Consider the following 22,337-nt stretch of genomic DNA (forward strand, 5'->3'; position numbering starts at 1 on the left):
TTGAGTAATGGGTGTATTGCCCAAGAGTGAATTCTAACGTTATGTGGCCAGGCTGTGTATATGGAATCTTATACGTCTGTATCTAAAGTCTTATACACACAAGCGTACACAGCACCCGTGCTGTACAGATACTAAATACCCTGCCAATGGAAATGTATGGGCTCCTTTTAACCCTTGATTTTGTGAGAATTGTGGCATCAGATGCCGTATTACAGAGGAATTCTCCCCTAGATACATTGTATGGAGGTGCACGAGGCTTATGTAGCATTTTACCCGTATTGACTTCAATAGAAAGAATCCGGCTAAAGCCTCATACACAGCAGAGCCGTGCGCCGGGACTTGCGGCAGAGCCGTGCGCCGGGACTTGCGGCAGAGCCGTGCGCCGGGACTTGCGGCAGAGCCGTGCGCCGGGACTTGCGGCAGAGCCGTGCGCCGGGACTTGCGGCAGAGCCGTGCGCCGGGACTTGCGGCAGAGCCGTGCGCAGGCACTTGCGGCAGAGCCGTGCGCAGTATTTATGGCAGAGCCGTGCGCGGGGACTTGCGGCAGAGCCGTGCGCAGTATTTATGGCAGAGCCGTGCGCGGGGACTTGCGGCAGAGCCGTGCGCAGTATTTATGGCAGAGCCGTGCGCGGGGACTTGCGGCAGAGCCGTGCGCAGTATTTATGGCAGAGCCGTGCGCGGGGACTTGCGGCAGAGCCGTGCGCAGTATTTATGGCAGAGCCGTGCGCGGGGACTGGCGGCAGAGCCGTGCGCAGTATTTATGGCAGAGCCATGCGCGGGGACATACGGCAGAGCCGTGCGCGGGGACTTGCGGCAGAGCCGTGCGCAGTATTTATGGCAGAGCCGTGCGTAGGGACTTGCGGCAGAGCCGTGCGCAGTATTTATGGCAAAGCAGTGCGCAAAGAATTACGGCAAAGCAGTGCACAGAGAATTGCGTCACAAATAAGAAACATGTCCGCACCCAAGACAACTTATCAAGAGATTGGGGGTACCGTCCAACCAATGAGGTGTCGGGTCATTCGCATACATCCCGGGCTGCGTTACAGTAGCGCCCATTGACTTGTTTTGATTAGGACATCTTATTGGAGGATCGTCCTTCACGGTCGCATCGCTAACATTTATCGCTGCGTCTATGGCCGGAAAACAAACAATGATTTGCACTTCTTGAATCCTTTGACCTTTTTGTATTAGGCATTGCATGGCACAAGTTTTATTGACATGAGTCATGTGACACTCCAGAGCTGGCATCCATGGCACACAGGTTAAGGCAGAATCTGCTGGGAGTTGTAGTCCCTCCCAGACTGAGGAGCACTGGGTAACGTATACACACAAGTGCAAAGTACACACGTAAGTCACACATACATTCCCGCGCCCGCCCCTTCTGCATTCCCGTCTTTTGATTGGCCGACTTGGATGAGTCGCCGCTCTCTGATTGGTCATCTCCACCCTGCGCAAATAAGGTGGCAAATTGAAACAAAGTATCTGCTATTTGGCGCCCGAAACTTAGAATCTGAGCCCGACACCCGACATTACCGGGTAACCCCACGTCACCGAGCCCCGTACACAGACACCCCGTGTGACCCTGCACCGCCCCCCCCCCGGTAGACTGGGCGATATCACTTTCCAGGAGCCCGGAATGCCGAAAATACGATAGGAACAGCGGGGAGAGGTGAGTGGCACTGCCCGGACTATACCCCGGTCCACAACCATCACTGCTCTGTAGATCTATACATATAACGTGCTGACCCTGTATAGAGACCTGGCACTGGGTGCTGTGGGTGAGACTGGTATGTATATTATATACTGACCTCACCCATAGGACTTCGGACCCTGTATAGAGACCTGGCACTGGGTGAGGCTATGTGTATGTGGCAGTAGCTATAGGGGCACTGGGTGCTGTGGGTGAGACTGGTATGTATATTATATACTGACCTCACCACACTGGACCCTGTATAGAGACCTGGCACTGGGTGAGATTGTGTGTGTGTCTGGCAGTAGCTATAGGGGCACTGGGTGCTGTGGGTGAGACTGGTATGTATGTTATATACTGACCTTACCCAGAGGACATTGGACCCTGTATAGGTCAGTATATAACATATACACCGTAGAGATAGGGGATCCGGGTGTGTGAGGACAGAAAATATCACCCAGAGGAAATGCTGAAATATACATTCCTATATAGATACGGGTCCAGCGTGCTAGGATAGTCATGTATATCCTCAGGACACCACACAGTATATACAGATCTCAGGCCTCCTATAGGTGATGGATGTAATGTATACGCTCAGGACACTACTGACAGTATATACAGATCTCCAGCGTCCTATAGGTGATGGTACAATGTATATCCTCAGTACACTACAGTATATAAAGGTATGGGTCCAGTGTCCTATAGGTGATAGATTGTGTGTATACACTCAGGACAGTATATACAGATATCCGGCGTCTTAGGGGTCGGTTGTTATAATGCTCATAGATCTAGAGTCCTCCTCACATATACCATTATATACAGTCTATAGGTGACGTCAGTGTGTAATATGTATATACAGGTGTTTTGGCTCACGTCGTATATGTGGTTCCAGTGCTTGTAAGCGGCTGTCACAGGGTTGGCCTACTGCTCATAGTCAGACCCCACAACATATATAACTTATAGGGGTCTACCTGTGGACTACAACTGCCAGTATGACGCTCTACTCCGGTATATACACGGCGGCAGTTCCGGACACTCTGTGCCGGGCCCCGGTTCCCGCTCTATTTCCGGCGCCAATTTTTTAAAGTTGTAAGATCCTGAGAAAGTTTCAAAGTTTCTTCCGGTCTCCGGAAACGCCCCTCTTCCTCATGTCGCTCAATGATTAGTTTAGAAGTGATAGTGGGCGGGGCGCAGAGGCTGCAGGGTTTGAATGACGCAGAGGTGAATTCATGTTAGGTTGGCGCCAAGGCGGCAGCTCCAGTAAAAAGAGGTCGTAAAGGATCCCCATAATATTACCTACAGGATCCCCATAATATTACCTACAGGATCCCCATAATATTACCTACAGGATCCCCATAATATTACCTACAGGATCCCCCATAATATTACCTACAGGATCCCCCATAATATTACCTACAGGATCCCCCATAATATTACCTACAGGATCCCCCATAATATTACCTACAGGATCCCCCATAATATTACCTACAGGATCCCCCATAATATTACCTACAGGATCCCCCATAATATTACCTACAGGATCCCCATAATATTACCTACAGGATCCCCATAATATTACCTACAGGATCCCCATAATATTACCTACAGGGTCCCCATAATATTACCTACAGGGTCCCCATAATATTACCTACAGGGTCCCCATAATATTACCTACAGGGTCCCCCTAATATTACCTACAGGGTCCCCCTAATATTACCTACAGGGTCCCCCTAATATTACCTACAGGGTCCCCCTAATATTACCTACAGGGTCCCCCTAATATTACCTACAGGATCCCCCTAATATTACCTACAGGATCCCCCTAATATTACCTACAGGATCCCCATAATATTACCTACAGGGTCCCCCTAATATTACCTACAGGGTCCCCATAATATTACCTACAGGGTCCCCCTAATATTACCTACCGGGTCCCCCGAATATTACCTACCGGATGCCCCGAATATTACCTACCGGATGCCCCTAATATTACCTACCGGATGCCCCTAATATTACCTACCGGATGCCCCTAATATTACCTACAGGGTCCCCATAATATTACCTACAGGGTCCCCCTAATATTACCTACCGGGTCCCCCTAATATTACCTACCGGGTCCCCCTAATATTACCTACCGGGTCCCCCTAATATTACCTACCGGATGCCCCTAATATTACCTACCGGATGCCCCTAATATTACCTACCGGATGCCCCTAATATTACCTACCGGATGCCCCTAATATTACCTACCGGATGCCCCTAATATTACCTACCGGATGCCCCTAATATTACCTACCGGATGCCCCTAATATTACCTACCGGATGCCCCTAATATTACCTACCGGATGCCCCTAATATTACCTACCGGATGCCCCTAATATTACCTACCGGATCCCATTGTGATAGATACGCTATCCTGTTATGAGTTTCTCCTCCTGATATAATTTATATTCTCGCCCAGTAATTTTTTTTCTTATTTGTCATTTGCAAATTGATTTGGTTTGTCGTACATGGAACGATTGGATGACTGGGTGATAATCCATCCGTGTAGGGGGAGGTCGTACGTTCGACTGACGATTGGATAATGCGCTTTCTGACCTTTTGGGAAATATAAATGTGCAATGACCGGATTCTATCAGAAAAGACAATGGGGTCGGCGCAAGAGTGCTCCGAGGACTGGCACATGGTCGCATTAAGAATGACCAGTGTGACTAAACGCTCTCGTCTTCGTGTTCCAGTCGCGTGTATTCATTCTCCTGGTAATCAGAGTGCAAGATGGTGGTGAAGTGTCTCCTATGCAAATAAAAGATTAATCATTCTATAATGAAGCTTTCTATTCTAATAGACTGTGTTCCAGTTCCTCACCGGTTTCAAGATCTCTCATTGCTGTCAGTGAATATAAACATGATTGTTTAGTTCCTAAGGACTCATTCAGAGGAGTGTAAAACAACGGCCATTTTTGGAGCTGTTTTTCTATTGACCCAATGAAAAACGGCTCAAGAAGTGACATGCACTTATTTTTTACAGGGCATTTTTTTTATGTGCCTTTGTCAAACAGACCATTAGGGTATATTCACACGGCTTATTTTCGGGCCGAAAAATCGGAAGCAGAACTCCAAACATCTGCCAAATAAATTTCAATGGGAAAAACGGCGTTCTGTTCCGATGGGGTGTTTTTTTTTTTGTTTTTTTTTTATGCGGCAGTTTTGAAGAAATTGCGCGTTTAATGACTTCTTGTGGATGTTTTGGAGCCGTTTTTCATTGACTCTATAGAAAAACAGCTCCAAAAATGCAGCGAAAAACGCGAGTTTGCTTAAAAAAAAAACCGATTGAAAATCAGGAGCTGTGGGGATGCAACAGAAAGCAAAGTGTTGCGACTCTTGTGGCATAATCGCAGCAAATCACGACCTAAAAATCGCAACTCCAGAAAAACCAAAAATCAGAACGCCCTCCGTCTTTCTGCAGTCCGGCCTCCTGGGATGACGTTTCATCCCATGTGACCGCTGCAGCCGATCGCAGGAGGCCGGACTGCACACAGAGAAAATGGAAGGGGGTAAGTATGAGCGTTTTTTTCCACAGCGGAAAATCTGTTCGAAAAAACACACCACGTTGTGGTGCAGTTTTTCGGTCGGAAGGTGCTCCGTGTTCCAGGTCGGATACGCTACGCTGCGCAGTGACTTGGGAACAGGGAACCTGGCCTGACATTACAACCGTCTGAAAACTTACACATAGCTAATACTTCTCACAGCTGAAGGTTTGCTACAATTGTATCCTGTCTAGACAATTCTTTGTTAACTAAACCGTTTGGAATCCAGATTGATACATTACCTGCACTGATACATTGTAACAAACTATCGGGGCAGAAGATTCAATTGTAACAAACCCTCAGCTGTGAGAAGTATCAGGTCAGGATGGGTTTTCAGACTCTGGACGTAAACAAGGTTGTTTCTAATCTGTGCCATCAAGCAGAGACCTTAAAAATGGTGAGGAATTGAAACACAATCTATTAGAAACTTGCAGAACCTTCCGTTATACGGGGATTCAGCTTTATTTACACGTTTCTTCTATTTCTTTATTGCAGGACTCGTGTGATATCCGCCGCATGGGAGAATATTCATTCCACTCATTTCAATATGGAGGACGATACGAAGGTTTGTAGGGACTTGCATTGCGCTTAGCGTTTGTTACGTACAGTGAAGGAAATAAGTATTTGATCCCTTGCTGATTTTGTAAGTTTGCCCACTGTCAAAGTCATGAACAGTCTAGAATTTTTAGGCTAGGTTAATTTTACCAGTGAGAGATAGATTATATATAAAAAAAACAGAAAATCACATTGTCAAAATGATCTATATTTATTTGCATTGTGCACAGAGAAATAAGTATTTGATCCATTTGGCAAACAAGACTTAATACTTGGTGGCAAAACCCTTGTTGGCAAGCACAGCAGTCAGACATTTTTTGTAGTTGATGATGAGGTTTGCACACATGTTAGATGGAATTTTGTCCCACTCCTCTTTGCAGATCATCTGTAAATCATTAAGATTTCGAGGCTGTCGCTTGGCAACTCGGATCTTCAGCTCCCTCCATAAGTTTTCGATGGGATTAAGGTCTGGAGACTGGCTAGGCCACTCCATGACCTTAATGTGCTTCTTTTTGAGCCACTCCTTTGTTCGCTTGGCTGTATGTTTCGGGTCATTGTCGTGCTGGAAGACCCAGCCACGAGCCATTTTTAATGTCCTGGTGGAGGGAAGGAGGTTGTCACTCAGGATTTGACGGTACATGGCTCCATCCATTCTCCCATTGATGTGGTGAAGTAGTCCTGTGCCCTTAGCAGAGAAACACCCCCAAAACATAATGTTTCCACCTCCATGCTTGACAGTGGGGACGGTGTTCTTTGGGTCATAGGCAGCATTTCTCTTCCTCCAAACACGGCGAGTTGAGTTAATGCCAAAGAGCTCAATTTTAGTCTCATCTGACCACAGCACCTTCTCCCAATCACTCTCAGAATCATCCAGATGTTCATTTGCAAACTTCAGACGGGCCTGTACATGTGCCTTCTTGAGCAGGGGGACCTTGCGGGCACTGCAGGATTTTAATCCATTACGGTGTAATCTGTTACCAATGGTTTTCTTGGTGACTGTGGTCCCAGCTGCCTTGAGATCATTAACAAGTTCCCCCCGTGTAGTTTTCGGCTGAGCTCTCACCTTCCTCAGGATCAAGGATACCCCACGAGGTGAGATTTTGCATGGAGCCCCAGATCGATGTCGATTGACAGTCATTTTGTATGTCTTCCATTTTCTTACTATTGCACCAACAGTTGTCTCCTTCTCACCCAGCGTCTTACTTATGGTTTTGTAGCCCATTCCAGCCTTGTGCAGGTCTATGATCTTGTCCCTGACATCCTTAGAAAGCTCTTTGGTCTTGCCCATGTTGTAGAGGATAGAGTCAGACTGATCATTGAGTCTGTGGACAGGAGTCTTTTATACAGGTGACATGTAAGAGCTGTCTATAATGCAGGCACCAAGTTGATTTGGAGCAGTAACTGGTCTGGAGGAGGCTGAACTCTTAATGGTTGGTCGGGGGTCACATACTTATTTCTCTGTGCACAATGCAAATAAATATAGATCATTTTGACTATGTGATTTTCAGGTTTTTTTTATATATAATCTATCTCTCACTGGTAAGATTAACCTAGCCTAAAAATTCTAGACTGTTCATGTCTTTGACAGTGGGCAAACTTACAAAATCAGCAAGGGATCAAATACTTATTTCCTTCACTGTATAACCGCGTCATGCTGGATGATTAATTCTGCGCATTTCAGGAGAACGTCATCTATCCGCTAAATATAAGGATTCCCCGCTCTCCATCGAAGCTCTCGTCATCCATGGTATTAACAGAACTACAATGTGCAGCTACAAATTTAAAAACGCCGACCAAACCTTGTGAAAATAACAGCGATCCGTGGACGCCAACCGCAAACTTAAAAATGCTGATCAGCGCGGCGAGTCCAGAAATCCGGAACCGAGAGCGAGAAATCCTGGAGGTGAGCGCAACACACTGTCATATGCCTAGAATAGGCGGCTGCTGCTGCTTTGCTCCATGCTTTACACTGCAGCTCTTCTTTATTAGGGCACAGCTATGATCCGTGATGCTTAATAACTTCTTCGAGTTTGAGAGTCTGCAATCCATCTCCATTCTCATCAGAGGTTTAGGCTGCTGTATCCCCCATGCTCTACATTGCAGCTCTGCTCACATAGGGCACAACTATGACAAGTGGCCTCAGGTCGTGTCTCTGCGGCTCAGGCTTTTCTGCTATTTCTCCATCGGGCTGTTGACTGCACTAGAACTAAGCTACTGGTGAGAAAAAGATCAGGTAATTGCCGCACATAGACTGAAGATCAGTAAAGGGGGGGAGGGGGTCGGGTGTTATAAGACGTTTGATCGTTCAGAACTTGTCCTGGCACTGACCGGCCTGATAATCTGGCATCTTGGACAATCTGGAATAGACGGCCTCCTTGGCTGCTTTTTGTTAGCGTGTTATTTTGATGCTTCTCTACCATCAGCATTTCCGTTTTCTAAACTTTTCTACGACCACCCGATGATCCAGAACATTTGATAATCCAGAACCTACCGGATACGACATTTCATTGTTAGTTTCTCCACCTTCTGCCGTGTCGCTACTCTGTGCAGGTTTGTGCAGCTGCAGGGTGTAATGAATTCCCACCTCCCCCGGAGACCACCTGTGCCCGTCTATCGCCCCCAGCCCCACCGCTCGCTGCAGATTGTGTGACCTCCGTCATGTCCTTGTTAAATGACAATTGTAAATTCTTCCATCGGCAAACATCACGCTGTTTGTACCTCGTTCCCGAGAGATTGTTCTCACATGACACACGGGGGATGGGGTGATAAAAAAATCTTTCACTCTAATTTATTTTTTTTCCTTTTTTATTTTCATAAATTCTGGATTTTTTTAATTTTATTTTCAGGAACAGTTTTCAGGTGACGAGCTCGAAAAAACAATGCCGAGCCGCAAGGAGAAGAGTCTAGGATTGCTGTGCCATAAATTTCTCGACCGGTACCCAGATTACCCTAATCCAGCCGTGAACAACAGTATCTGCCTAGATGAGGTGGCAGGAGAGCTCAGTGAGTGTCTGTAATCCACGCGTTCGGGGGAGGGGGGAAAACGCGCGTAATGAAGTTTTATGTTCTAATCTGTTATGGTCGGTATTATAGAAGTAACATGGGAAAGTTCTATTATTATTGGCAACCAATCAACGCATGAATTTATTACATGGCCAAATAATTGGAAGTTAATGGGAAGATCAACAACCGCTGAATGGCGCCGAAAGTGAGTGCTGCACACGAAGTGGCGATATGGGATCCCCAACATGAAAAAATATAGCATGAGTGAACGGTATAAGGCTGGGGCTCTACTGCAACTTACTGCATGTGATGACTTTCAATGTGATCTCGCACAATGTCTCGCCGCAAAATCGCATGTGAAAACTAAATCCTGATTTAATACGATAAAACGCAGCTGGAAATCTGGATTGATTTTGGTTTTTTTATGTGCATTTTTTTTTTTTTTTTGAAGATAAAACAAAGACTGCAATATTGCGTGAACTTGTGATCACATGACTTTAATAGGGGGGGGGGGGGTTCCATGGGGTAAAAATTTCATACATGTGCTATTGTATACATGTGATTTCATGCGAACCCATAGGGATAGAATAGGGGCAATATCACGCTGAAAACGAACACCGTTGCAAAGTGTGATAATCCGTGGGCTAGGGAAGTAATAGGGACGCGCTGCTTTCCGTACACCTCACGCTACCCTCAGATTGGCAATTCTTCCTTTTGTTTACTGGGTTAGTTATTGGGACATTGTATTCTCTGTAAGCCAAAGATCCGCTGTGGAGAAACGTGAGCTTGAAAGAGGAAGTTCTCCCACCAAAGTTTGCTGAATGACCCCACTTTGTGAGTTATCAATTCAGAAGTGAAGAATTTCCAAGATGTAATACCCACCAGGGGCACTAGGTGGCGCCAGAGTTTCATTCACATTTGATCCTTGGCTTAGTGCAGATGCTGAAGAAGCCTCATTGACCCGTTTAGGCCGCAGCTACACTGGGACTTTTTGTGGCGCTACTAATAAAGTAAGCTTCACTTAAGTCTAGTTCACACACCGTGTTTTGCAGGCAGAAAATTCTGCCTGGCAAAATCCGCTTTTTTTTTTTTTTTTTTTTTGCAATGCATGCTTTTTTTTTGGAGTTTTTTTTTAACCTCTTCAACAGGCAAAGGAAAATGTTCTTGAGTCTTGTTCTGTCAAGTTGTTATAGATTCTGTTTAGCTGTTTTTTAGTTCTATATATTTTTTCCTGGGTAATGACCAATATGGCTGCCATTACAGCCGCCATTTGGGGTTGTCGCCAAACTTTCCTTAATGGCAAATATGCCTAGTTGTGCCAGAATGTCCCGTGGACGTATCCCTGCCGTATTTGATGTTCGGGACCTTCGCAAAGCTTCCCCTTCAGCAGCTGTAATGTCCGCCCTAATGATTCCACCCAACTTTCCCGGAATTGGACACTTGACAAAAGGGAAAAACTCCGGAAGATTAATGTTTATAAAGTCAATGATTGATCGTTCCTCCTCAGGCGTGGAGCGTAGACGGATATACGACATTGTGAATGTGCTGGAGAGCTTGCATATGGTCAGCCGACTCGCCAAGAATAAATACGTCTGGCACGGGCGCAAAAACCTCCACCAGACCTTCGATGTGTTGAGACGAGTCGGGGAGGAGAACAAATACGCAGAACAGATCCAGCACCTGAAAAAGCGCGAGCAGGAGGAGACGGACGCACAGGACGAGGCATCGATCCCCAAGTCACTGGTGAAACAGACGGAGATCAGCTTCGTGGAGCTGCCCGGACTGGAGTTCAGAGCAGGTTATTATAGTATAAACCCATACGGTTAGGGGAATACCCAATCATATGCACAGCAGATGGTTTGTTACAGTTGTATCCAGTCTAGACAATCCTATATACATCAGCAGTGCACATCTTGATCGTTTGCTATAACGCATCAGTCTAGATTCCAGGCTATTTGCCTCAGGAGATTGCTAAAATTGTAGTCCGTTCTATAAACTCTTAGGCCGGATTCACACAAGCGTGTGCGTTTTGTGCACGCAAAAGGCACTTGACAGCTCCGTGTGTCAGCCCCGTATCATGCGCGGCTGCGTGCTTTTCGCGCAGCCGCCATCATTATGACACTCTGATTGGATGTTTGTAGCAGGTGGTGCTTTTCTGTTTACATTCATTCTTTTACTGCTGTTGCGCGAATCACGCTCGTCCCACGGAAGTGCTTCCGTGTAGTGTGCGTGATGCGTGAAAAACGCCGAAATATGGAACATGTCGGGAGTTTTACGCAGCGGACTCACGCTGCGCAAAACTCACGAAGAGTCTGCACGGCCCCATAGACTTGCATAGGTCCGTGCGACCCGCGTGAAAACCACGCGGGCTTCACGGACGCAAATCACGTTCGTGTGAATCCCCCCTCAGTAAGTATGAAGTCTGTACAAGATTGTTTCCATTCACTGACTGCAATTAGACATCCTGAAAATGGCGAGGAATTAAAACACTGATTCGATGAGAGCTGCAGAATTTTTTTGTTTTGCGTCCAATTTATATAGAACCCCTTTTAGGAATTACAGACCTGAAGCAATTGCATGGGGGGGGAGGGGCTGTTGATGGGGACGTTATCTGTTTTCATGAACGGGGGGAGAGAATGTGACGAGACTCTTAATATAATAATAATTTTTCGTCTTCAGCCTCTGTGAACAGCAGGAAGGAGAAGTCGTTACGAGTGATGAGTCAGAGGTTCGTTATGCTTTTTCTTGTGTCCAGACCGCAGATCGTGAGTCTGGACATCGCTGCCAGGATCTTAATTGGAGAAGATCAACTGGAAGATTTAGATAAAAGCAAGTTCAAAAGTAAGTGTCCATCTAGCTGCCACATACATTACAGGAGGAGACCCCATTAGAGCCCCCTGATGATACTCCTATTCTCGTAACAAATGTAGGGACACATTACAGACTGGAAATACGGACGTGGTCATTCTGGTTGATGGAACAAAAAGTTCTATCAATTTCTACTGTTGTATTTCAATTCCTCATCATTTTTCAAGATCTCTGCTTGCTGTTTGTGGATTTTTAACCTCTGGCTATAAACAAGCCCATTCGCAGAGATCTAGTAATTCTTACAGCATAGGGTATGTTCACACGGCCTATTTACGGATGTAATTCGTGCGTTTTTGCCCCGAATTACATCCGAAAATAGCGCTGACAAACATCTGCCCATTGAAAGCAATGGGCAGACGTTTGTCTGTTCACACGAGGCGTAATTTACGCGCCGCTGTCAAAAGACGGCGCGTAAATTGACGCCCGCGTCAAAGAAGTGACCTGTCACTTCTTTGGCCGTAATTGGAGCCGTTATTCATTGACTCCAATGAATAGCAGCGCTAATTACGCCCGTAATGGACACGGCGTTCAAGCGCCTGCACATGCCGTTACGGCTGAAATTACGGGGATGTTTTCAGGCTGAAACATCCCCGTAATTTCAGCCGTTACGGACGCCCTCGTGTGAACATACCCTAAGGGTTTGTTACAATGTTTCAGTTTAGACAATCAGAACTACATCAGCTGCACATCTCTCCTGTTAGGCCTCGTTCACATCTGCGTTTGGGTCCCGTTCTGACGTTCCGTCGCAGCTTTCTGTCAGAACGGGACCCTGAACAGATGGAAACCAGAGGTTTCCTTTTCCATCGCAATTGATTTCAATGGTGACGGATCCGGTGCCCGTGGTTTCCGTTTGTCTCTGTTGTGCGCCGGACCCGCAGTTTTGCCGAAAGCAATAACGTAGTCGACTGTTTGTCTGTTCTTGGTCCCGTTCTGACGGAAAGCGCCGACGGAACGTCAGAACGGGACCCCCAACTCGGGTGTGAACGAGGCCTTACTGGTTTACATTTTACTTGCATTGATACATTGTATCGGGATGGTGGAGATTTGCGCTGATGCTTTGTTTCCCTCGTAGACGATTGTTGTCGCTGATCAACTGTGGCGATCCCATCCACTCTGTGAGCAGGACAAGTTTTCAGCTTCTTAATGAACAATTGATTACATTTTATTTTCAGAAGTCTGGACAAGCGCTTTATTGGTTCCAAAATGATCTCTGAGCATTCTTTGTTTTTCCTCCTCAGCAAAAATAAGACGTTTATACGACATCGCGAACGTTCTGAGCAGCCTGGACCTCATAAAGAAGGTCCACGTAACTGAAGAACGGGGCCGGAAACCAGCGTTCCAATGGACCGGACCGGAAACGGCCACAGATCAGCAAGGTGCAATAACCTGACTACTGATATAACCGCAGAGGGGGTGGAGCCTGAGCCGGGATTCAAAGACCCCCCCCCCCCCCAATAGAGTACCCCTGTGTCATGCTCCGCCCCCTCAGACCCTGCACTAGACTTAACACCGTACAGGAGATTGATTAATAGGTAAAAATGTTGCAAATTGCAACAAATTTATGATAATGGCTTTCATAGAACTCGCTAGACGTGTTAGACCGGTTCCTCTCCCGTATTACTCTCGTATTCTACATATGTATTTTGCTCCCCATTAAATGGTCCGCGCCGGTAATACATTTGCCGCATTTTATGACTATTTAACCACTCCCCTTTTTCTCTGGACCCTTTTCAAAACTGTCAAGAAAAGGGCAAAAAGTGTCTTAAACACAATGAATATGGAGCACCCAATGTCCTCCACTTTTTTGCAGCAATTCTGGTACATTGTACTTAGTAAATCTCCCCCAAAGTATCAGTTTTGCTCTATTAATTATTGTATAATGAAGATTCTGTGCTTTTAATTCCTCACCGCTTTAAGTCGCTGCTTACTGTCAGTGAATGGAAACCTTACTTTTGTTTTTTCAGAAGCAGAAACCTTGTCTAGACCTAATACTTTTCACAACTGAGGGATGGCTACAATTCTATCCAGTCTAAATAATCCTCTGTGAAATAAATTACATCAACAGCACTTAGCTATAGCCTTCCCTAAGAGTTTGCTACAATGTATCAGTGCAGGTAAAAAGTGTTGATCTGGATTCCAGACTGATTAGCTCACAGAGGACTGTCTAGACTGGAAATAATTGTAGCAAACCCTCAGCTGTTTCATGATGTGACTTTTTTTGTTCCACAACCATCCAGTTTATTGGTATTGCAGGGTGACGCTTGCTGCCCCCCTCACTACAAATAATGTCTCATTCGCTGTGCAACTCAATGCATTGTTATGGGATGCAGCGTCACTCAGGGCGTATGTCTAATGTCAGGACTTCATCCAGGGACCTCCAGGAGGTTCCTCTTGAAACCAACAAAAAAAATTTTCTTATACTAAATAAAAACGAACAAACGTCACATTCTGCGGGTGTTTCCGCGTTCGACCTTTTGCAGAATATTTGGTCACGTTTTTGCCTTCTCTGCTGGGTTCATGCACTGACTATTCCTGTCTGTCCCTGGTTTTACTTTGCAGAATCGCCCCCCACGTCCACGTTACCCACCTCTATAGCTCTGGACCTTCGTTCTCCCAAAGACAATTGTGCCAAGAATCTGTTTGCCAGTCGCGGGAAGCAAAGCTTCACTCGGCACCAGTCCCTTATAAAACTGGCAAAGAGTATTGAAAATGACAGAAGGAAGATCAACTCGGCCCCCAGCAGTCCCGTGAAGAGCGGTAAGTGTCTATTCCCTGACAGGGCTCAGCTACCAGAGCGTTTCAATATGTCTATTTCACTCTTTATATCACAGTGGCCTCCAGCTGTTGTGAAACTACAACTCCCAGCATACCCTCCAGGCTGCTGACCTACTGGAAGTTGTAGTTTCATAACCACTGGAGAAGTGCCGGGTTGGAGACCACCGGTACATTGAGTCTAGTGGAAACAAATTTAAAGGGGTTGTCTAGGATTAGAAAAAGATAGCTGCATTATGCCAAAAAACAGCACCACCCCTGTCTACAGGATGTGTGTGGTATTGCAGCTCAGCCGCATTCTCTTTAATGGAGCCGCAATACCAGGCGCCACCCATGGCCAGGTGTAGCGCTGTTTTAAGTAGCCACATTTTTATAATATTGGATAACCCCATTTGAAAGTGTTTCCCACTCACAGACCTCCTTTATGGCATCTCCGATACACATAGGTGTTTAGCGTTACAACCAATAGACCCCCCCCCCCCCCTCCGTTCGGTCTGAATCTTATTCTTCTCCCTTCTTTGTATGTGAGGAGATTCCTGTGACGGATCCATGTCTATCCCCAGTAAGATGGCTCAGCTGGCGGCAATCTGCAAAGAACAGCTCGATCAGACCAAGTAGGTGAATTGTTCTATTGAAGTGTCTCTTATACGAGGAGCTGATGGACGTAGGTTCCCACGGTGGCGTGCGTGGCCCTTTAACAGCGTTCGTTACTGAATCGTCACGCCATCTACTATTAGGAAGTCAGTACACGATGCAGCCGAGAACTGCGTCTCTAAATGACACGCAGTTATACCGCGAATCGCCATGGATTTTGGCGTATGGCAAGTTCAGGTGAAGCACGTTGAATCCACGGGAGACCGCGCAGCAACTACCAGCTGCAACGTGTGCGGGCGCCTCCACACCACGACTAAAAACATCTTATACCTGCATCCTATCATATCTGGGGGGGGGGGAGAACCCGTAGGAAGGACTGGAAGCGCACAGTTATAAACGAATGGCGAGTACCAGACCCACTCTGCTTCTCATACACAAGGTGTGGTGGCAGTGCAAACAATTGCTGGGGATAGGAGAGTGCACTAAATATACACCGCTCTGGAGGAATGCTTATCTGGGGGAACTGGGTAAATTGGAAGGGATGCAGGGGTGGGAGCAGCGAGGCATAATACGATTGAGTCAGTTGTACGAGGGAGACATACTCAAATCCTTTCAGCAAATAAGGGAGGGGTTTCAGCTGGACTCCCGCATGTTCTATCAGTACCTGCAGATTCGGCACGCTGTGCAGACACAAGCGGCCAGTGTGGACCTGACGATGCATGCCGCGGGGGTGTTGGAACATATTGCAAAAGCAGTAACATCAAAAGGATTAATTTCATTGGTTTATCGCATGTTATTGGTGGAACATCTGGGGGATCCTATGGCACCAGTGAAAGCTGTATGGGAGAGGGATGTGGGTCCTATTGTGACGGACCACTGGGAGGCAGTATTGGCAGCAACATGTACTTTATCCATTAATGTAGCACAACGAAGATCGCAGTTGTTTCTGATACATAGGGTGTATAGGACCCCGTGGGTGCTGAAACAAATGGGATTAAGAGCAGATGGCAAGTGCCCTAGGTGCCCGGAGGAAAAAGCAGACATCCTCCATATGTTCTGGACATGCGGGAGGTTGGGGATTCTGTGGACGGAAATATTGGAGCTGGTGGGGAGAGTGTTTGAGGTACAGATCCCATGGGATCCTGTGGTAATGCTGCTAGGGTATGTTGGAGATTTGGTGGGGGATAGGATGTCAGGGTTGGCAATCGCTAAAATACTATATCAAGTTAGGAAAGGAATAGCAAAGCACTGGCTGGATGCGGAGCCACCCTCAAAACAAGAAATCATAGGGGCACTTAACTCACAGGTTCTAATGGAATATAGGATATACTCCAAGAGGGGGGCCAAGGTCAAGTTTGAGAAACAATGGGCCAGGTGGATTGATCAATCTGGGTATGCTTCTGTGGAGTTGATGGCAATACGGTCACAAGTTCAGGTATAAGACTACTGAAGGTGGGGTATATACGGGGAGCAGGCGTAAGATGGGGAATGGAAAAGGGGAAGAGAAGGAGAAAGGATTGATAAAGTGGTATCGAGAAGACCGGCTGGGGGGATACAAGGGGGAGTTGGGGGGAAGGGAATGTTTGGTTGGATATAAATACTTGGGTCTGTTGTAATTTGTTTATACACTGCATGTGAAAGTACAATGACCTGTAAAAATGTGAAGTTTGTTGAATAAAATTGAACTGATTAAAAAAAAAAAAAACATCTTATACCTGGCTTCAGCCAATCTCCCCGCCAGCAGCGGTGACGCATGATCACGGAAAACCTACTTAATCGTATTATGAAAAGTTCTGCAACTTTGTAATATTTTTGGGGGAGGCTCATTGATTTTGTCTTTTTTTTTTAAGTTAGACCAAATACAACTATGCCAGACGTGCAGAAACTGCACCAATTAACCGATTCGGCACCGCGCTATTTTAAGCCTGCAGGACCAGACGCAGTTTAGCCATTTTTAGCACGCGTTCGTTAAACGACTAACTTTTTTGTGTTGGGCTGGTGACGTGATTTTTGCCGTGGTGTGATTTTTTTTTTTTTTTTTTATAAATCGTTTTTATACACCTATTTGCCGTTCTAGAATTTCTAAAATGATCATAAAAAAAAAAAGCTTTTTTACATTTTAGCCATTTTTCTGGTAATATAGTTTTAGCCTAAAATAGACTTTTTATTTGTGATCGTCATTGTTTACCGTAAATTTTGATTATATTACATGTCTATTTTCGGGTGATTGGGTCAGGGCTAGCGTTACGAAAATGATTAGCGGTGGGACCAACTTTTTTTTTTTTTTTGTGTGGTATTTTCTATGTTTCCAAAAGGGCGTATTTTTTATTTTGTTCGGAAAGGGCAGACATTCTGGCGGAGATCTAATGCAGACCGGAGCCGCCGTAGATTTCAATATTAGTGGCACGGACAGCAGAATAAATGAATCTCCTCTGAATGCTGATGGCTCAGGACTTGGGGTATGTTCACACGGCCTATTTTCAGCTGTTTTTCTGGCTATTTTTAAAACTGGCCGCGTAAAAAAACATCTCGTAAAAAGTGCACGTCCTTTCTTGAGCAGTTTTTGGAGCCGGTTTTCATTGACACTAGAAAAACCGCTCCAAAACCGGCCGTAGAAAAACGGCTGAAAATCAGGGTCTGTTTTCCCTTGAAAACGGCTCCATGTTTTACAGACGTTTTTAGTTTGCCGTGTGAACATGCCCGAAGTCTTCGTTCACATCTGGGTCAGGGTCCTGACGTTCCGTCGGAGCTTCCCGCCCGTACAAGACCCTGACTGAAGCGAACGGAAACCATGGTGTACTACAGAATTGATTCCGTCAAAACGACAGAACCCTCGCACAACAGAGACAAACTGAAGCCATTTGCACAAGATCCGTCACGGTTTGTCAGTCAGGGCTCCGTTACCGACGCAGATGTGAACGCAGTCTAAGGCCTCATGCACACAAACGTAAAAATTCACCGTAATACAGTCCGCAATTACGGACCCAATCAGTTCTATTGGCCGCAGATGCCTTTCCATATGGCTATGGATGGGTGTCCGTGTCGTAGAACTGTGCCGGGAATTATGGAGCATGGCCCGTATAAGCGGGCTGTGATTACGGGCAAGGCCGTGTGCATGGGGCCTTAGACTGACATATGAACCACCGGTGTCCCTACATGTGGACCAAAGTCTATTAGGAAGTTGCAGAACTTTTCGTTAATTACGCTTCCGTTATGGAAAACACGTTTGGGTCGTCTTCCTTTTTTTTTTTTTTTTAATATAGAAATTTCACATTTTCTAGAACGGCTCATACGTTCATCCCTTGGCCACTGATATGAATTATTTTCTGCCTCCAGTATCGGCCGGTATAACCATATATCTTGATTTTTCTCCTGATACATCATTTTCCGTGTTGCAGGGACATAAAGAAGATGAAACTAAAAGTGCCCCGAAGTGTCCTTAATGGGAACGCCAAGGTCGTCATAAAGCCTCAGAGCCAACAATCCCAACCTTTCAGCCCCGTTCTACTCCAGGCTTTGCCCTTTGTCCAACCTCACCCTCATTCCCCCGCCCCGTACGCCGTCTACGTGCAGTCCCCACACGCCGGCATCCGGGCTCATCCGGTCCTATGTTCTAGTACAGCCGTGCTGGAAGCCCCTCAAGGAGATAAGAACCATTTACAAGGTGACCGGAAGATCTCGCCGGCTGAGAATGAGCCGGTGCAGGAGAAATGTCCCAGGAAATCCTCAGAACATGAGATCAGCGGCTACAAGAGACTTAAAAGTTCTCCTCCGGATGACATGTCAGAGGTTTGTATCTTCTTACCAGCCTGTAGTCCTCATGTGAATTGCCTCATTTCTGATACAGCGCTCCAAATCCATCGAAGAGGTAAATGCTACAATTCTGCCTACCTGCAGCCACCACTAGGGGGAGCTTAGGAGCTTGTTTTTAAGTAGTTATACTTGGGCCCTTTGTGTCTGAGGGGGCCCCTCTACATCGGTATAATGCCACATGGGGACCAGAATGTCTTTGTATATAACTTGGCACTTGATCATCTATTTCCCTTATACATACGACACAACCGTTTTGATGTCCGCACCAATATTCATGGTTTCCGCGTAATATTTATTGCTCCTTCCAAGATCATTCAGCGTGTTTATTGCAGAATCTGATATCCAGATCTCGTCCTAACATCTCCTTTGTCTTGTTCTTGCAGAGGTTGGTGCATTCTGGGTACTTAATCCCTGTACAGCTGGCGCCTTTCAACAATGAATCTGGGAAAGATCCCGCTGCTTCCACCCCTGATCCTAAAATCCTCACATCTCCGATTACAGGTAAAGGAATTCACATCTAGAAATAGATCAATTTCGATAATATACATTTGTATACACACCGACCAACTATGCTGCGGCAGAGAGATATCCAACTGTTGTGAAACTACAACTCCCAGCATGCCCTGACCGACTGTGGCTGGTAGTTGTTCCCAACCGCAGGACATCTTGCGCTCTCGTGTAAATATGTGATGCTTTATTGAAGAATTCCGGTTTTATACCGCCAGTCTTTGCCGCGCCTTTATAACGGACTTATCTTTTTCGGCAGGTGTCTTTCCGCTGAAAGTAATGTTTTCCCCGTGTGTAAATCAGACTCCTCAGCCGGCAGGTTCGACTTCCGGACAAAGCCTCAGTCCTGGAATATTCAACTTCACCCTGCAAAACAAAGACCTGATATCGCCCCCTAGTGGCAGCGCACAGTCTGTTACTATATCTCCTAGAAACTTGAAACCTTCAGATGATCTGCAGGCAGCTAAAGTGTTAAACTTTAAACACATGTCCCCGATCCCATATCACGGGCAGCCCTTCACGTTGTACGCTCTGCAGCAGGTATGGCTGTAATAACGGTGCGATCACGTGTACGGGCGCTATTATCACCTCCGTCTTATACACTTTGTATTTGTTGCTTTTTTTTTTTTTTCTTATTTTCAATGGGGAAAAAAAAAATCACCAGAAACCTGATCCCAATTGCTGCCTTAGGTCTGACTTTGCTTTATTCTTCTTTTCCAGCAGCCTGGTGTTCCCCTCACACCAAAAGGGTCGCAACCCCTAAAGGACAGCTTATTCCGCACCCCTGGGGGTGTGATGACGTCTTCTGTTGAATCTGCCACTTACAATGGAGCTTCTCCGGGAACCGTCCTTATATCACAGCGGAAGCTTGACGTGGGCGGAGAGGAATAACCGGCGGCAGGACCTTCTCTAGCTCCCTGATATATTCTTCTTGCAGGGGGGGGGGGGGGGTTGTAGGATTTGCCAGCGGTGGCCACAGATTTCAGCTGAGCGTCAGACTGCAGGATGAAAAAACATTTTGGGAACTAGATGTGCTGTGCATTTTAGGGTCCCCTCCTCGGCACCCCTCAAAACCCATCTTCTATGTCCATTATGCCTCTCCTGGTTCTGAGCCAACCACATGAACACCAGGACCATATTGATTATCCCCATCCATCAAAACTTGGAATATTTGGTGTCCCCCGCACACTAAGCCACGAAAACTGAGACCTGGTGCTGTCCGATCCATGCCCATCATAAACCCCTTCTAGCAGAGATCTGGGATATTGATGGGGGCTCCAGAATCATTTCTCCCCGTTGTTATGGGCTTGCGATGGTTCAGGGGTCATTTTGCAGCGGTGTCGGATTATACCAAGTCTGGTACCGGCCTGGTAGTCACTAGGCATGAGCTTAGGTTTTCTTTCGGTTACTCCAGCCTTCTAGCGTTGCTCCACTTTTGATCAGATTTGTTGTGTTGACGTTTTGTCGGTTGCTCCTCATCACTAGACCGAATATCTGGTTCTCATTGGGATTGTCTGGAGTTATTTAAATAAAGCTTATTGTATAACTGAAAACTTTGATATGTTTTGTTACAATTATTTGCCATTTTCACCAAATCTCTGCTTGCTGTCAGTGAATGGGGACATTATTATTTTTTTACATCCGAAGGCTGAAAACCTGTCCAGCTGACGTGAGTGCGTGTATATCCGAGCTCTCGTGTTAGTTGTACATTATCACAGCGGCTTTTCAGCCTCTACATGTAAATGAGAACGATTTGGACACTATATAGTAGCAAATATGCAGCTGTGAGAAGTATTCGGTCAGGACAGGGATCCCACCTGACTTTCATTTACTGACCGCAAGAGATCTTAAAAATGGTGACTAATTGAAATGCAAAGTTTCTTGAAAAGTTTTGTAACTTTTCATTCTACAATGAGTGAGCTTCGTTTACATAAATCTGGAAAAGCCCTTTTAATAAAGTAGCGGTTTATCGTCTCCGGCTGAGGAGCCACACTGTGAATTCTAGTAAATTCATGACGAATGTGACGCTACGTTCTAACGTGAGGAATAACTTTATATGTACTTTATATTAGAAATCTTCAAAAAGCATCCAATGGTTGCGCAAATAAGAAAAAAGTAGAATAATTTGAGAATTATTTATACAACTTGTACCACGTTTGATGCCACGTGTATGAATGCAATATTTTTTATATATATATTTTTTTCTTTTTGTACCTGTGTGTAAAATCTGTGGGGTTATAAAGTGCGGCCCGGTCTGTAGAATGCTTTATGTCGGCGGTATGTGACGTGTTATAGGTGACGCCTCCACAACATGAGCTCCGTACATTACCGCACCGCGGGGGAGGATCGGCACACTAGATATACTGTGATGGTATCTGCTCAGTGGGTAATGGTCTGTGACTGTTTCATGTGATTATGAGAAGAAAAACTGTACAGCTTGTATTAAACTGATATTATGAAAAAATGAATTATTTATAAAACATTTGGAAATTGACGTGAAAAGTGTTCTTAAAATAAATTTCTTTTACGTTTTTGTATTTCATAGAGTTTTAATTGTCCTAATTTATAAGATTGTACTGTCAGCACCTGTTCCCTGGAAGAGAATCTATCACTGCAGACAGACATTTGTATGTTATCGATGTACGCAGTGACTCCACCAGCAGAATAGCGAGTGCAGCTCTGGAGTATAATACAGGATGTAACTCAGGATCAGTACAGGATAAGTAATGTAATGTATGTACACAGGGACTACACCAGCAGAATAGTGAGTGCAGCTCTGGAGTATAATACAGGATGAAACTCGGGATCAGTACAGGATAAGTAATGTAATGTATGTACACAGGGACTACACCAGCAGAATAGTGAGTGCAGCTCTGGAGTATAATACAGGATGAAACTCGGGATCAGTACAGGATAAGTAATGTAATGTATGTACACAGTGACTCCACC

The 22,337-nt window shown here is 45.7% G+C and overlaps 1 protein-coding gene across 2 annotated transcripts; it reads left to right on the top strand.

The window, feature by feature from the left end:
* The first annotated feature begins 1,501 nt into the window (after nucleotides 1-1,501).
* On the top strand, nucleotides 1,502-21,440 carry E2F8 (E2F transcription factor 8). 2 transcript variants are annotated; one of them, XM_075838120.1, is made up of 13 exons: nucleotides 1,502-1,669; nucleotides 5,772-5,841; nucleotides 7,513-7,734; nucleotides 8,678-8,834; nucleotides 10,342-10,632; nucleotides 11,514-11,675; nucleotides 12,941-13,078; nucleotides 14,262-14,459; nucleotides 15,007-15,088; nucleotides 18,467-18,857; nucleotides 19,265-19,382; nucleotides 19,648-19,928; nucleotides 20,109-21,440. In XM_075838120.1, exons 2-13 carry the CDS (start codon nucleotides 5,824-5,826, stop codon nucleotides 20,277-20,279), a joined length of 2,229 nt encoding a protein of 742 aa, XP_075694235.1. In that variant the 5' UTR covers nucleotides 1,502-1,669; nucleotides 5,772-5,823; the 3' UTR covers nucleotides 20,280-21,440. The 2 variants fall into 2 exon arrangements, with proteins under 2 accessions (XP_075694235.1, XP_075694236.1); XM_075838121.1 differs by lacking the exon at nucleotides 1,502-1,669 and adding an exon at nucleotides 4,165-4,449.
* The last annotated feature ends 897 nt before the right edge of the window (nucleotides 21,441-22,337 follow it).

Source organism: Rhinoderma darwinii, chromosome 9, assembly GCF_050947455.1.
Source record: "Rhinoderma darwinii isolate aRhiDar2 chromosome 9, aRhiDar2.hap1, whole genome shotgun sequence".
NCBI classification, from domain to species: Eukaryota; Metazoa; Chordata; class Amphibia; order Anura; family Rhinodermatidae; genus Rhinoderma; species Rhinoderma darwinii.

Excerpts from the sequence above, each read along its gene's own strand:
- E2F8 (XM_075838120.1), top strand. Across the intron at positions 7,735-8,677 it reads GAGAGCGAGAAATCCTGGAG|GAACAGTTTTCAGGTGACGA; the intron begins GTGAGCGCAACA and ends TTTTATTTTCAG. Across the intron at positions 11,676-12,940 it reads AGATAAAAGCAAGTTCAAAA|CAAAAATAAGACGTTTATAC; the intron begins GTAAGTGTCCAT and ends TTTCCTCCTCAG.